The 15,637-nt window shown below is 39.6% G+C and overlaps 1 protein-coding gene and 1 long non-coding RNA gene across 4 annotated transcripts in view; one reads left to right on the top strand and one right to left on the bottom strand.

Annotated features, from left to right (window-relative positions):
• LOC144092719 (uncharacterized) overlaps positions 1 to 3,555 on the bottom strand; it is a 30,445-nt gene extending 26,890 nt beyond the window's left edge. The window contains exons 1-2 of one of the 2 annotated variants that reach the window (XR_013306133.1): positions 3,065 to 3,555; positions 2,863 to 2,996 (exon numbers count right to left, since the gene is read on the bottom strand). This is a non-coding gene — a long non-coding RNA (uncharacterized LOC144092719). The remainder of the gene's footprint in view (positions 1 to 2,862; positions 2,997 to 3,064) is intronic. The other variant, XR_013306132.1, reaches the window with a different exon arrangement.
• mrpl27 (mitochondrial ribosomal protein L27) lies at positions 2,286 to 14,386 on the top strand. 2 transcript variants are annotated; one of them, XM_077625765.1, is made up of 5 exons: positions 2,286 to 2,551; positions 2,922 to 2,971; positions 3,209 to 3,337; positions 12,289 to 12,356; positions 13,514 to 14,386. In XM_077625765.1, exons 2-5 carry the CDS (start codon positions 2,932 to 2,934, stop codon positions 13,748 to 13,750), a joined length of 474 nt encoding a protein of 157 aa, XP_077481891.1. In that variant the 5' UTR covers positions 2,286 to 2,551; positions 2,922 to 2,931; the 3' UTR covers positions 13,751 to 14,386. The 2 variants fall into 2 exon arrangements, with proteins under 2 accessions (XP_077481891.1, XP_077481890.1); XM_077625764.1 differs by lacking the exon at positions 2,286 to 2,551 and having other exon boundaries at positions 2,815 to 2,971.
• The last annotated feature ends 1,251 nt before the right edge of the window (positions 14,387 to 15,637 follow it).

Here is a 15,637-nt window from a genome sequence, read left to right as displayed (position 1 = left end):
ACATGTTTTACACGAGTGCGGCATTGTCGTGGATAAAGTCCCCCCGAACAGCCCCCCCCCCCCCCTCCGTGTGTATGTCGTTCCCTTCCCCTCCGCGAAATGCGTCTAATTTTACTTCTATTAAACACATTTTATTACTATTAAACACATTTTATTACTATTAAACCACTCGTTATTTATTACTTTGTCAATAAATGGAGAATTAGAAGAAATAAAACATTTTTTCCAATCCAATATCCTGTTTTTGGTGTTTTTTCAGCGAGTTGGAACGAATTAATTTGTTTTCCATTCATTTCAATGGGAAACGTCCGCTCGAGTTACGAGAATCTTGTCATACGATCTCAGTCTCGGAACGGATTACGCTCGTATGTCGAGGTACCACTGTATATATATATATATATATATATATATATATATATATATATATATATATATATATATATATATATATATATATATATATATATATATATATATATATATATATATAGATATAGATATAGATATATATATATATATATGTGTGTATATATATACATATATATATATATATATATATATATATATATATATATATATATATATATATATATATGTGTATATATATATATATATATATATATATATATATATATATATATGTATATATATATGTATATATATATATTTTGAGTTTTCCTTCGAACTCATCGCATCTCATTTTCTGAACCGCTTTATCCTCATTAGGGTTGCGGGGGGGCTGAAGTCTACCCCAGCTGACTCCGGGCCAGAGGCAGGGGACACCCTGAATCAGTGGCCAGCCGATCGCAGGGCACAAGGAGATGGACAACCATGCACTCACACCCATACCTAGGGCCGCAGCCAAGATGGCGCCGTTCAAGTGGCAGCCGGTGGCGGTAGCTCCGTCCACTCGTTTTGTGTTTTTGCTGCTTTTCTGTCTTAATGATTTGATTTGGTGATTCTTAATGATCCCATTTACTTTGATTTGCTTTGTACTTTGTGCTTTTGCTTTGTTGTTCTGCGGCCTTTAACTATGCCTTTCCTGTATCTGCATTCTCACCCGCTTGCTACTGTCACAATGAAATTTCCCGACTACGGGATGAATAAAGTAATCCAATCCAATCAATCAAATCTGCCTACCATGCATGGTTTTGGAATGTGGGAGGAAAACGGAGTACCCAGAGCAAACCCATGCATGCAAACTCCACACAGATGGACATGACCTGGATTTGAACTCAGGGCCCCAGAGCTGTGAGGCCGACGCACTAACCACTCGCGACACCGGACTGCTTTTTTGTAAACTCAGTTTTTCAAATGAATATTTTTTTTCGGAAGCTTATTGCATTCACCTTAAAATAAAATAAAAAGCGCTGGACTTGTTTCAAATAAATTTATATTTGGGGTTGTTTTTTGAATTAATTTTTTTCTTCCTCGTTTTTCAAGTTACTTTTTTTTCTCGGGTTGTTTTTTTTTTTAATTATTTTTTCTTCTTCGTTTATTAAATTAATATTTTTTGGCGTTGATTTTTGAATCAAGTAATTTTCGAAACTCCGTTTTTCAAGTTAATTAATTTTCGGTTTGTTTTTAGATTATTTTTTTTCCTCTTCGTTTTTCAAATTATTATTATTTTTTCCCTCAGCCCGGCTGCCTAGGTAAAAAAAATACAATTCGAAAAACGTGCAAGCAGCGTTATCGAGATACCTGTAAATCTCGCGGAACTGCGCTCCCCAAATTCTAGACAGGAAGACCCGATCACGCGGACAGACTTCCATTCAGTTTCCATTCAACGCAAGCAAAGCTTTAGTGTTTACATATGCCCGTCATTAAGTCACATTAACGACGAGTATGTGTACGGAACGAACGCAGTTCACGCGAGACTTCCACGAATCTGGATAACTGCGCATTTTCGTTTTTAGATTTTTTTTCCGCCAGAGGCCAGGCTCAGAGAAAGAAAAAATAATTTGAAAAACGAAAGTGCGCAGTTATCGCGATACTTGGAATCTCGCGAGAGACCCAGTCATATCTGCCAGATGTTAGTTTGCCCAAGAATAGCTGAACAGATTTAGCTTTGTCCATGCATACAAGATGATGCAGTTTAAATAAATTCAAACTGGTTACGTTGTGAACCCACAGACTACCAGTTGAATTAATAAATAAAATACTGAGCCTCTATGTCAAACAACTGAGAACCTGTCTAAAATCCCGCGAGACTTCCAAGTATCGCGATAACTGCGCACATTCGTTTTTCAAATAAAATTGTATGTATTCCCTGAGCCTGGCCTCCGGCGGGAAAAAAACAATTTGAAAAACGAATGTGCGCGGTTATAGAGATACTTGGAAGTGTCACGTGAATTGTGTTCGTTCCGGAAATTCAGGACTACAAGAAACTTCTACTCGTCGTTAATTTGACTTAATGACGGGGCTATCTCGTACTGTCTGGACCTCATATGTAAATACTAAAGCTTGCTTGCGCTGAATGGAAGCAAGTCTGTACGCGAGCTCGTGTCGTCCTGTCTCGAATTTGGGGAGCGTAGTCCCGCGAGATTTACAGGAATCGCGATAACGCTGCTTGGTCGTTTTTTGAATTTTTTTTTTTCTTAGGGCTGAGGAAAAAATAAAAAAAAGTAAAACACACCCCAAAATTAATTAATTAAGAGGAAAAAAATATAATTTCTAAAAACGAAGAAGGAAAAACATTTAAAAAAAAAACAACAACAACCCGAGAAAAAATAATTTGAAAAAAGAAAATAATAATTTTTAAAACAACCCGATAAAATGGAAAAACGAGGAGGGAAAAAATTCAAAAAACAACCCCGGAAAATTAATTAATTAAAAAACGGAGGTTTCAAAAAATAGAAATACCTGGTCAATATGGTGGCTATGAGGCAAAACACTTACAAGCGATTTTGTCTATGTTACAGACACTCCAAGATGGCAGCTCTGCTCCAATCTGTTCGCAAGTACAACGCGGGTATTGTTTTATCCCCTTCAGTTTGCTGTAGAAAGAAAACAAATATGTAAAAAATGATTACTTACTCTGTAAATGACCACTGACATGACTCACACTTGTTGGGAGTGACACAATAGTCTCACTCAATTGAATTCGTTTTCCGTACTGCTTATGCTCACAAGGGACCGCATTTTCCCTACTGCTTATTCTTATAAGAGAGCAGTGCTTTTTTCCTTTTAATTGTATTTTTGTTTTCAGGGTTTCCAGTTCCGGGCCTGTCATTTCTTTTGTCCTTTCAGCGGTTTGCGTCCAAAAAGGCTGGTAGTAACAGCAAGAATCACGGAGGAAAGAGCCCTGGAAAGCGTTACGGACACAAGAAGCAAAATGGTACAAACATATTCCGAACTGATATTTTCAATATAACCTTCCGCTGCATATTTTACACTATTTTACCTCGACCTGGAGGATGTTGCACTGCTATCGCACCTATTGGCGTTTGTTCTTTTTCGACCTTGTACCCACAATGCCGCGTACTCGTTTTCTGTTCTGTGTTTTTTTGGAAGCAGGGCAAAGACATACTGAGACTCAGGGTCGGTTCTCACAACAGCGTGGCTTTATTGTAAGATAGTGACAACCTCTGATATCTGACTCCGTTTTTAAAACATTTCCGACAAGGCAAAAGTGGGCGTTAAACTGAAAATCAGTGGGTACGTTTCAGTTTAGAAGGAACTTCTATATGTGGGGGCCCGGCAGATGAGTGGTTTGTGCTGCGGCCTCACAGTGGGAGACCAGGGTTCAAATCCAGGTTTGTCCACCTGTGTGGTTTGCATGTGCTCCCCGGCCAGCGGTGGTTTTCTCTGGGTACTCCGGTTTCCTCCCACATTCCAAAGACATGCGTGGTAGGCTGATTGGACACTATAAATTGCCCCTAGGTGGGAGTGTGAGCGTGTATGGTTATTTTGTTTCCTTGTGCCCTGCGATTGGCTGGCTACCAATTCAAGGTCTCCCCCGCCTCTGGCTTGAAGTGAGCTGGGATAGGCTCCAGCACCCCCCTTGACCCTAGTGAGGATGAAGCGGTTCAGAAAATGAGACGAAGATAAGTGTGGAATATGTAGAACAAAGAAGCACCTGTGTGAATACATATGGGACTTAAGTGATAATACATTGGTACCTCGGCATACGAGTGCCCCGACATACGAGCAATTTGAGAAACGAGTAAAATTTTGGGCAAATATTTATCCTGAGATTCTAGACAAATTTTGATATACGAGCATACAGCGGACGCGAGAGGCTCCTCATAAGAACATCATGGGCACTGTCTTTCTGGTCGCAACTCAATTCGTGTAATATCTCTACGAGCACTGGGCAGAGCGTTGCATTTTTTCTGTGTTTTTTCCCCCCCCGTCGCTAATACGAGAGGAATAATACTTCCCGGGCAAGTTGGCAAGTGGTCGTGCGTTATCTTATTGTGAGGACATTTGTATGCATCATCTTTGGAATATTTTGAAGGGAATACAAAAGCAAACAACCCTCGATAGATTGCATCTGAAAGTCAGGGAGAAGGGAGAAGAAAGGTATCAAAATTTCAAACAAAATTAGAAATAAGTTTAGTGTAAGGTTAGATTAAATTTATTTTTGAGTGTGTCTGCATCGTAATCCAAGTTCATTTAAATTTGTTTGTTATCTTACGAGCGCGTTGCCGTGCAAAAAGTCTCCCCCCCTCGCCCCCCCTCTGTCCCTCTCTCTCTACCCTCCGCAAAATCCGTCTAATTTTAGTTCTATTAAACACATTTTAGTATACTATTAAACCACAAGTTATTTGATACTTTGTTAATAGATGGCGAATTAGAACAAATACAACATTTTATCTAATCCAATATCCTGTGTTTTTTCAGAGATTTGGAACGAATTAATTAGTTTTTAGTTCATTTCAATGGGAAACGTTTGTTTGAGTTACGAGAAAATCGACATACTAGCTCAGTCCCGGAACAAATTAAGCTTGTATCTTGAGGTACCACTGTACTCAAGGTGAATGGCGTGCAACCAGCAATTGGTCAACCATCACTGGCGCCCAGACCCTTTATAAAGGCCGGGGCATTTCTTTAAAAAAAACACCTTCATATTGGCTACGGATAAAAATGACTTTCTTTGAGCTCAGTTAAGTGACAATCCCCTGTCTTTCCCCATTTTATTAGTGGCAAGCAGAAGACAGGAAAGTGTCCTCCACTTTCGAGTTTCAGCGTGAACATTTTTATGAACTTTTTTTAATAGTTAATTTAAAAAGAACTCGATCTACTGAATCCGTCAATGTTGACGTCACTAGGTGGGGAACAATGACAGTACCCTTTTTAGTAGCTCACTGCCTCAGGATCCCTAGGTTTTTTTTCTAGATCGCTCTTGACATTTTGTCACGGACACTTTGGTCCATCCTTTTTGTGTCCTGCGTGTATTTTTATTTTAATAAATCTTGCAAGTCGTCTGTTTTGGGGTCAAACTTATTTTAGCCTGCGCAGATCATTACACGTGAATGATCAAGTCTTAGAATTTTATAAGAGGCTCTTTGTGATGCATTTACTTATCTTTTTTTGTAAGTACAGCGGTACCTGTACTACATATAGATCCAAGATGGCGGCACGCACGGGTGCATTGGCTCAATGCTCTCCAGCTTTGTTTTTTGTTTTCTCAATCTTATCGTTATTTGCTAACATCTGCGAGGCAAACTTTTTCTACAGTCACCAGGATTTGATTACTCGAGGACGCCCTTTCTCAGCTGCAGGACTGTTTTTCCCGCACCATTTGGGAACTTTTTGAACACCTTTTTGAACGCTGTCCCTCTCTCTACCCTCCGCGAAATCTGTCTAATTTTAGTGTACTAACACATTTTAGTACTATTAAACCACTAGTTATTTGTTACTTTGTTAATAGATGGCGAATCAGAGAAAATTAAAAAAAATCCAATCCATTATCCTGTTTTGGAGGGTTTTTGGTGTTTTTTCAGAGGGTTGGAACGAATTAATTTGTTTTTAGTTCATTTCAATGGGAAACGTTCGTTTGAGTTACGAGTAAATCGACATACGAGCTCAGTCTCGGAACAAATTAAGCTCGTATCTCGAGGTACCACTACAGACGCTCCCCTACTTACGAACATTCGAGTTACGAACAACGGTACATACGACCATGTCTGCAAATTGTGTTTATGTCGAAAAATGTTCGGAAGTTCAATTTTGTATTGCGCACCTTTTTCCGAGTAGTGCTTCTTTCCGCCGCTAATACCGACGCCTGGCGCTGTGAGCGCTCAGCTCACCCAGCATCTACCTTCCTCTGCCCAGTTCGTTGCAGTGCGAAAGTGCGTGAACGTATCTCCAGTGCGCAAAGAACCTTTTTCATTTTTATCATTAAATATCTCGTGCATCCATTATTCAATATGGTTGGTGAAAAGCAAAAGGCTTCTATTGAGGGAGGTGCAAGGAAGAGGCAAGCCATTTCATTTGAAATTAGTGGCAATAATAACGAAGCTTGATGTGCGTCAGAAAGTGGTGAGCGTTGCACGTGAATACAACTTGAATTGTTCGACCCTCCGTACCATTTATAAACATAAAGATCGAGCAGCAGGACCCAAATATTGAACGTTGCACAAAGTTTGCAAATCAATTGAATGATGCCATACAGTGCTACCGCATCATTTATGATGAAAAAAGAAAACTGCAATCGTCATTAGATAGCTTCTTTCGGCCAGTTTCTAGTAAATCTCTCTCTCTCTCTCTCTCTCTCTCTCTCTCTCTCTAATGTATGTATACAGTACTGTATGTATTATCTCCATGTTATTAAATGTTTTTTTCAGTACAAACCAATGCGTGTTACTTATACAAGCCTTAAACATACAAATGCACTTATATAAACCTTCAATATACTTATATAGGCCTTAAACATAAATTATAATACAAAATATAGCACTGAGCAACTTACGAACAAATTCAACTTATGAACAATCGCTCGGAACAAGTGATTTTTTTCACGTTTAATCTGTTTATCTTTTCTCTATTTTTTTAAATAAATGACCACACCGGCTGCATTGTCTTGCGTTATGGCATTATGGTGTTCTGTGAGCGTCAATGTTATGGTGTTTCGTCTTTGTTACCTTGCAGTTTCATGCACGTCGTCTTTTTATGCGCATGTAAGCCGCACCCTCGAATATTGGTATTTTCCAATATTTGTTGCTTTTCATTCATTCATTTTCTGAACCGCTTATTCTCACAAGGGCTGCAGGGGTTGCTGGAGCCTATCCCAGCTCACTTTGGGCACAAGGTGGGGGACACCCTGAATTAGTGGACAGCCAATCGCAGGGCACGAGGAGACGGACAACCATTCACGCTGACACTCGTACCTAGGAGCAATTTTTAGTGTTCAACCACCCTACCATGCGTGTCTTTGGAATGTGGAAGGATACCGGAGAACCTGGAAAAAGCGCACACAAGCATGGGGAGAACATGCAAACGCCACACAGGAGTCCTACCTTAGATTAAACCTAGGACCCTAGAACTGAGGCCGACGCACTAACCAGTCAGCTGCCTGACCGCCATATTTGTCAATGTTTCGTGCATATGAAGTCAAAATGGAAACTGAAGTGTGTTATCTATGTATTTTATTGCAGTTGGTTTTAAGAGTGAATTCTTTATTTAAAATTTATATTTTGTGACTTCAAACTTGAGCTGGGTGATATGACAAATATTCTTATCACGATAAAATGAATATCAGTCTATCGATAATTATGGGAAATATTTTTTTCAAATTTGAAAATTCAAACTTCTGTGAATAAGTAAGTAAATTACTTGACTCATTCAAATATGAAAGTGACTATGTTACCTTACTTTATAAGAAACAAGCAGTGGGTCCCGGCTTTGCCTCCCTTAGCTGCTTGCAAAGGGTTTACCTTTGATGTTGAACAGCTTCATTCCGGTGCCCGTTATTGATAACAAGAAGGGCTTCGCCGGTCCCACCTGCTTGTTTAGAACCAAAAGAAAATTGTTGTGCTATTAAAAAAAATTCTTATGAAAAATGGGTGTTTAACAAATAAAAGATTGAGTTTACACACTTTGAGAAGGTGAGGAAATTCAGACACTCGTCTATAAGGATCCCACAGCCGTTTCTGGCCACCATTAAAAAAATCAACTCTACGTTGCACGGTTTGGACAAACAAAGCGAAAGAATCCTAACATACACACGCACACACACTCACACCCATAAATCACGTATTATAAGGATTATAGATTAATTTGTTATTGGTATTAACATCTATTTTGTTCAATAGCTCCCAAGCCATTTGACAGGTTGACACGAAATTTCAGAAAATATAGGTAATTACCTTCTGTTTAACGAACACCACCGTGTCTTTCTGTCACGACAGGAAAGAAAACAGTGTTTCTGGGAGCAGGAATAGTTAAAGCGTGATTTATGGATGGGTGGATATTTTATGTTATTATTTTCACGCTACTTTTGTCCAAACGCTGCAACGTATAGAGTTGACATTTTGGTGGCCAGAAACGGCTGTCGGATCCAACCCGTGCATCGTACAGTGATGAATGAGTGATTGAATTTTTTTATGGTGGCCAGAAACGGCTGTCAAATCCTAATAGACGAATGTCTCTACCTTCTCTAAGTGTGTAAACTCTGAGCATTTGCAAGTATTATCGATGTGTATTCCTGACCTGAAATATGTTAGCTTGCTGCTCTCTTGAGCTATTGAATATACAGTGGTACCTCGAGATACGAGCTTAATCTGTTCCGGGACTGAGCTCGTATGACAAGATTCTCGTAACTCGAGCGGAAGTTTCCCATTGAAATGAATGGGAAACAAATTAATTCGTTCCAACTCTCTGAAAAAAACACCAAAAACAGGATATTGGATTGGAAAAAGTGTTTTATTTCTTATAATTCGCCATATATTGACAAAGTAATAAATAACGAGTGGTTTGATAGTAATAATGTGTTTAATAGGAGTAAAATTGGGCGGATTTTGCCGAGGGGAGAGGGGCACAAAAGGGGTGGGGGCTTCGTTTTTTTTTCCACACAACGCACTCGTAAACGGAACAAACACTCCACCCTCACGTTGGCTATCGCTGGGCTGTTTGCTGTCGTACTATTCCCTTCAAAATATTCCGAAACTGATGCACACAAATGTCCTCACAATCGGATAACGCACGACCACTTGCCAACGAGCAGCAGTCTTTTATCACCGATCGCTCCGCTGCTCATGGGAGCTTCGGCGGCGCTGGCTAGCGGCTCCTTTTAGCTTGTAGCATCTGTGTTCGCATCCCCTCGAACGGCGCCTATGATAGAGTTGCTACCGGGGATGCTGTTGCGAGCCAGTGCCCCTGATGTTCTTATGAGCAGCCAACGAGCAGCAGTCTTTTATCAGCGATCGCTCCGCTGCTCATGGGAGCTTCGGGGGCGCTGGCTAGCGGCTCCTTTTAGCTTGTAGCATCTGTGTTCGCATCCCCTCGAACGGCGCCTATGATAGAGTTGCTACCGGGGATGCTGTTGCGAGCCAGTGCCCCTGATGTTCTTATGAGCAGCCAACGAGAAGTAATATAATACTCCTCGTATTAGATAAAAATAACAGGAAATGCAGCAGCTGAGCTTACCCACGTATTGATTGTGGGTAAAGTTTTATTCTGAGTGCCATTGCCTGTCGGCGTTGTGTGCACGAGTATACTTCATTACCCAGAAAGCCCTCTTTTCCCCGCGCATGCGCGTTGTGCGTTTCCTGGTCTGAATAACTCATCCGGTGCTCGTAAATATTGTTATACACGAAAGATATGCAAAAAAAAAAATGCCATGGCCACCTGGCTTGGTCGCATCACGAAATTTTGACCGCATCACGGGCGAATTATTCGATCGAAATTTCCCTCGTAAGACGAGCATTTTGTATGACGAGCGGTCGTATGACGAGGTACCACTGTATTAGGTGCTAATAATAGTAATAAATTAATAATTAATAAATGGAATGTATTATTGAAAAACTAAAAGGTTCGTTAAACACAAGGTAATTAATTACCTATCTAATTTGGTGTCGATATGTCCATAGGCTTGGGAGCTATTGAACAAAATAGGTGCTAATAACAGTAATAAATTCATAATTATTAATATTAATCTATACGTACCATTATATAAATGGATCTTTGTCTGAACCGATTTTCATGAAAATTCACACAGTTGTACTTTAGGCGTCTGGGAGTGTTTTTGACTAGGTTTTGTGTCAAAGCACTCTCAATAAATATCGAAAATGGCTAATCGAAAAAATCGTTTTTTCAAAAACATTGTCCGATTCACACTAAATTCGACACACGTTTGTAAGATCCTGTCATAAGTGTTAATCCGGAGTTTCAAGAACATGGGTCTCTTAACAGCAAATATCTCATCTAAATGTATTAATACATGCATCTTTGCGTTTGTGCGTATCTCTGTAGGTGTGTCTGTTCATTTCCTATGCACTCTAAAACGGCTAAGCCAATTTTCTGTTCGATCCCTATGGACTCTGAAATGGCTGAACCGATTTTCATGAAAATTCAGACAGTTTTACTTCAGGCGTCTGGTAGTGTTATAGGCTACATTTTGTGTCAAAGCACCCCCGAACAGTATTGAAAATCGATGATCGTAAAAAATAGTGTTCAAAAAAATTGTCTGTTTCACACCGTTTTCGACACACGTTTATAAACTTCTGTCATACGTGTTAATCCGGAGTTTCAAGAACATGGGTCTCTTAACAGCAAATATAATTTTAAAATAAATACCAAGCCAATTATTTATTGCCACCTGTCGCTATAAGAATTTCTAACATCCCCCAATACCTCTTTGCACCAAACTTTTACCCATCTTTGGCACAGTTCTTCTCCATTCCAACCCTACATGAAAACAATACAAACCCATTATTCCTAAATCGTCTTTACATTAGAACCCTGTTGAAAGGATAAGCATAAGGGAGATGTAAATATGGCTCTTAGTATCACGTGCACATCCTACATCAAACCCCCAATTTTTCCACTTATATCATACACTCGAACCAACTGTTCCCCGTTATCTGATGGATGCATACGAACACAACCCGCCTATCAACAACCTCACCCAAGTACAGTGCCCGGCAATGCCAGGCTCTTCTGCTTGTAAATAATAAATGAAATGTGTTATTGAAAAACCAAAAGGTGTTCGTTAAACAGAAGGTAAATACTATATTTTCTGTAAATTTGATGTCAATCTGTCAAATGACTTGGGAGCTATTGAGGATATTAGGTTCTAATAATAGTATTAAACTAATAATTAATAAATGGAATGTGTTATTGAAAAACTAAAAGGTTTTCGGTGAACAGAAGGTAATTACCTATCTTTTCTGTAAATTTGGTGTCAATCTGTCAAATGGCTTGGGATCTATTGAACAAAATAGGCGCTAATAACAATAATAAATTAATCTATAATCCTTATAAAATGTGATTTATGGGTGTGTGAATGAATGAGTGTGTGTGTTAAGATTATCTCGTTCCATTTGTCCAAACTGTGCAACGTAGAGAGTAGATTTTTTTAGGGTGGCCAGAAACGGCTGTCGGGTTCTAATAGACGAGTGATTGAATCTCTTCACCTTCTAAGTGTGTAAACTCAAACCTTTATTTGTTGAACACCCATTTTCAAAAGAGAATTTTTTTAATGAAGCTGTTCAACATCAAAGGAAACCCTTTGCAAGGGTCTCTGGGAGGTTGCATATATTAGCTGAGGCTGTCGGCACTACAATTAGATCCTAGAGTGGGGCCATAATAATTCACCCCTATTATTACTACCATACTCCATGTTTACGCACCTATACAAAAAACAGTACAACACAAGTACAATTATAAGTGTATGTATTAAATATTAGTTGTAACCATATGAAAATATAAATGCATTTCTAAATATACTGTTTATATATAAGAAAATGTAAATACTGTACTCACAGTGAAAATAGTTCCTCGCTGCTTGATATAACCGGGTTAGGGTTAGGGTTTTCACAGAAACCAGTGAAGCCATTTTCTTATTGGCCGCAATTACCTACCCTCCACCTTAAAATTAAAAAAAATACTGTATTAAATACTGTAAATAAATTACTGGATTATAAACAACAACATAAATTGTGCTTGTGCAATAGAGCTCCCATATTTTTAATTATCGTAAAAATAGCTTACGCAAACCTAAATTATCACTAGCATTTGATTCTTCAACAGGCCATTTTATTTGTGATTGCTAAAAAGCCAAGTACAAGGTCAGCTATTGTTATCTTTATAAAATTTTCATATAATGTTATCTCTACTTTATAGGAAATGTTGTCAATGCTGGCAACATCCTGGCAACACAGCGGCTGCTAAGGTATCATCCAGGCGCGAATGTAAGTGGACTTCCCCCCCCCAATTTTTCTACTTGTATAACCCTCAAGTATACATGTATAAGGATCAATCAATAAATACAGTGAATATTCCGAAATAAAGACTTCTAATACAGATAGCTTTTTTTTCTCTAACGTAGTGTACCAGTACTGTCACACACTTTTCCCATCTTTACAAGATCCTCAGGTAGTACATCACAGCACTTTTCACTTAATCACTTTCAAACTTAGTGCCTATTGTGAACGCTGAACGAATGACCAAACAGGTCGAACTACAAGGATTATGAGGGATCAGTTCCCAACCTATGTCTGCAGCATTTGGGCTGGTGTGTGAGGCCGGGTGTTGTCAAGATGACTCCTTCTAATTGATGCACCCTGCGTTTTTTTTTGTCTTTCATTACCTGCCTCAGCAATTCACAGGACTTGGCAAAAAGTTTGAAAATGACAAAGTCAAAAGTGCTGTGAGCAGCTAGCTAAGACATCAGTCTAAAGATTTTTAGGTTGAGGGAAGTTAAGGTTAAGGAAGTTTGTGGACAGTTGGAAAAATGTGTGACAATGTGAGATTATGTTGTAGAGCTGGGCGATAAAATGATAATTATCGTGAACTTATTTTTGTCAACAATAATACAAAAACTTAAAATAAAAAATAGAAATTAGATAATCTTAACCTGCTATTACACCAACCGACCAACAGAGAACGGGGGCGCTATTGTGACATGAACGCTCGTTCCAGACGACACTCAGGAGAAGAAGAGGATGATGACTCAAAAGGGTTTTTTAGCATCGTTGGCAATAAAGGCTAACACGAAGCATGAGCGCCCAAAGGAAAATGATGAATGAAAAATGAGCGAGTATGTGATGCCGGACAACACCGAGCCGATCCACTAAGAGATCAAAGAGAATTCTCCCTGGCAATTTTTTAATGCCTCGTGAATACCTGTGCACAGAGCATCCTTATTGAAAATGTCATTAACCCACTGTCCTCTCGCTCTCTCGCGCACTCTCTCGCTCTCGCACTCTTGCTCGCTCTCTCGCTCTCTCTCTCTCTATCTCTATCTATCTCTCAACCACCGAGACTAGTGATTCCGTAGTTTTTGCCAGCGTGGAGTAGAAGATAGATACAGTTTGACCACATTGTAATTTTATATTCTGTTTTGAAGGTTGGAATGGGAACCAATATGACAGTCTATGCTCTTGAAGATGGTTACATCAAGTTCACCAAGGAGGTATATACCCCTCCCCCTCGCAGTCTGGAGGCTAGCCAGATCATCACCAAGCTTGCCAAAGGATCTATACTTTACAAAACCTTCATCAACATTATTCCAATTAAACAAGAGCCCACTTTCAAATTAGTTAGCATGGTCTCTAAACCTGATATGGATTTACTTGGTGTGTGAATATAAAAGAATGCCTTTTGTTTAGAATGTTACAACACTGCATATTTACTGTACTTAAAAAAGAATTTTACCATTAGTTATGAGATACTTAATATTTTGATGTTGTCTTCTGTCAACCAGTTATTTTTGAAGACCATGTCTCAAAGGCGCAATATTTCCTAAATCATTTACGAAGTGCCTCCACCTCATCAATTTTGATGAAACAATTCATTATTTTTTAGTTTGCTTATTGGCGATTCATTTTGGAGCATTGTGATGATTAAAGTTATGTTTGTAGATTATTCTCCAGAAATATAAGCCTGTTGATAGATGGTGGACACAGTAAGGAATTAAGTGCATCGATGCAGGGGGAACCAGAGCAGGGAAAACACCATGGAAACGCTGACAAGGAAAAGTAGGATACCACTGAAATCTGTTTCTGGACTAAACAGCTGAGCGAGAGTGCCAGAGATAGGTCATAAATGGATTCTACATATTCGATTTCTGTACCACACCAATAGGGCATTTGAGATGTCGCATCTTTGTAGTATATGCATCCCAGACTGGCCAGGGCAAGGGAATATCAGACTTGATTCCATATCTTGTGTATTTTCAATATCACTCAAATCTAATATACTCAGAAAAAATTGCAACGTGTCTGTGTGTGTGTGTGTGTGTTATTTTTTATTTCATGGTCAAAAACTGCATGTACTGGATTAGAAAGAATTCTACCATTAATATTTACTAAATACAGTAGTAGCTTGACATACGAGTGCCCCAACATACGAACAATTTGAGATACGGGTCGTGGCCGGATGATTCGCCTAAAGACGTTTCGCCGACGGACGTTTGACAGACGGACAGGTCGCCGAATGGACGTTCCACCGAGCGGTCATTTGGCCGAACGGAGGTTTCGCCGAAACGGGATTCGCGCGCTCGCCCCGCCCCCGGATCGTGTGTGTACAAGTTTTTCAACCTCGGCCCGCGGGCCATATACGGCCCGTTATGATTTTTAATCCGGCCCGCCACCGGCGTTGTCCAAATTATAGTAAAAATCAATGATTCATTTCCCTTTGCCGCTAATCACTCTCAATTTATTAATCTACCGTCAATGGCAGCCCGGGAATGAGCACTCTTGGGCGGGCTTGGCAGCCCGGGAATAAGCACTCTTGGGCGGGCAGATTAAGCAGAACCGAGCTGAAAAATTACAGCAATCGGTTCAAATCCAGCCGAAAACAGCGTTTAATGATTAAATACAAATACTGGAGCTCTTTGGACATTAGAACCGAGCCCAGGGAAGTGAATTCCTCGGTAAAATGTCGCGATGATGTCGCGATAAGGCAAAAAAGCGTCTATATATCTCCATTCGCCAATGATTAAATACAAATACTAGTATTGTATATACAAATACTAGTATTGTATATACAAATACTAGTATTTGTATTTAATCATTAAACGCTGTTTTCGGCTGGATTTGACCGAATTTGAGAGCATTTTGAGGCGTTTGGCGAATGGCCCTGTTCTTAAAATGGCCGACAAGCAACGACGTCTAGCTCCGTTGCCTCACAACACACATCGGACATCTAGTCTGTATACACGATACCTATGGGAATACCAAGCAAAAAAAAGGAAGATGAAGAAGAATATGTGAATTTGGCGAATGGACGTATATAGACTTTTTTTTTGCCATCATCGCAACATTTTACTGAGGAATTCACTTCCCTGGGCTCAGTTCTAATGTCCAAAGAGCTCCAGTATTTGTATTTAATCATTAAACGCTGTTTTCGGCTGGATTTGAATCGATTGCTGTCATTTTTCGGCTCGGTTCTGCTACATCTGCCCGCCCAAGAGTGCTTATTCCCGGACTGCCAAGCACGCCCAAGAGTGCTCATTCCCGGGCTACTATTG

The sequence above is a fragment of the Stigmatopora argus genome, chromosome 18 (assembly GCF_051989625.1).
Source record: "Stigmatopora argus isolate UIUO_Sarg chromosome 18, RoL_Sarg_1.0, whole genome shotgun sequence".
Classification (NCBI taxonomy): domain Eukaryota; kingdom Metazoa; phylum Chordata; class Actinopteri; order Syngnathiformes; family Syngnathidae; genus Stigmatopora; species Stigmatopora argus.
This window is presented reverse-complemented; position numbering and strand designations above follow the sequence as displayed.

What these genes read in the sequence shown, in the direction of transcription:
- mrpl27 (XM_077625764.1), top strand. Translation starts at nt 2,872, where the DNA reads ATGGTGGCTATGAGGCAAAACACTTACAAGCGATTTTGTCTATGTTAC. An exon ending in CGGACACAAGAAGCAAAATG is followed by an intron (nt 3,338 to 12,288) that starts GTACAAACATAT and finishes TCTACTTTATAG; the next exon opens with GAAATGTTGTCAATGCTGGC. An exon ending in GGTATCATCCAGGCGCGAAT is followed by an intron (nt 12,357 to 13,513) that starts GTAAGTGGACTT and finishes TCTGTTTTGAAG; the next exon opens with GTTGGAATGGGAACCAATAT.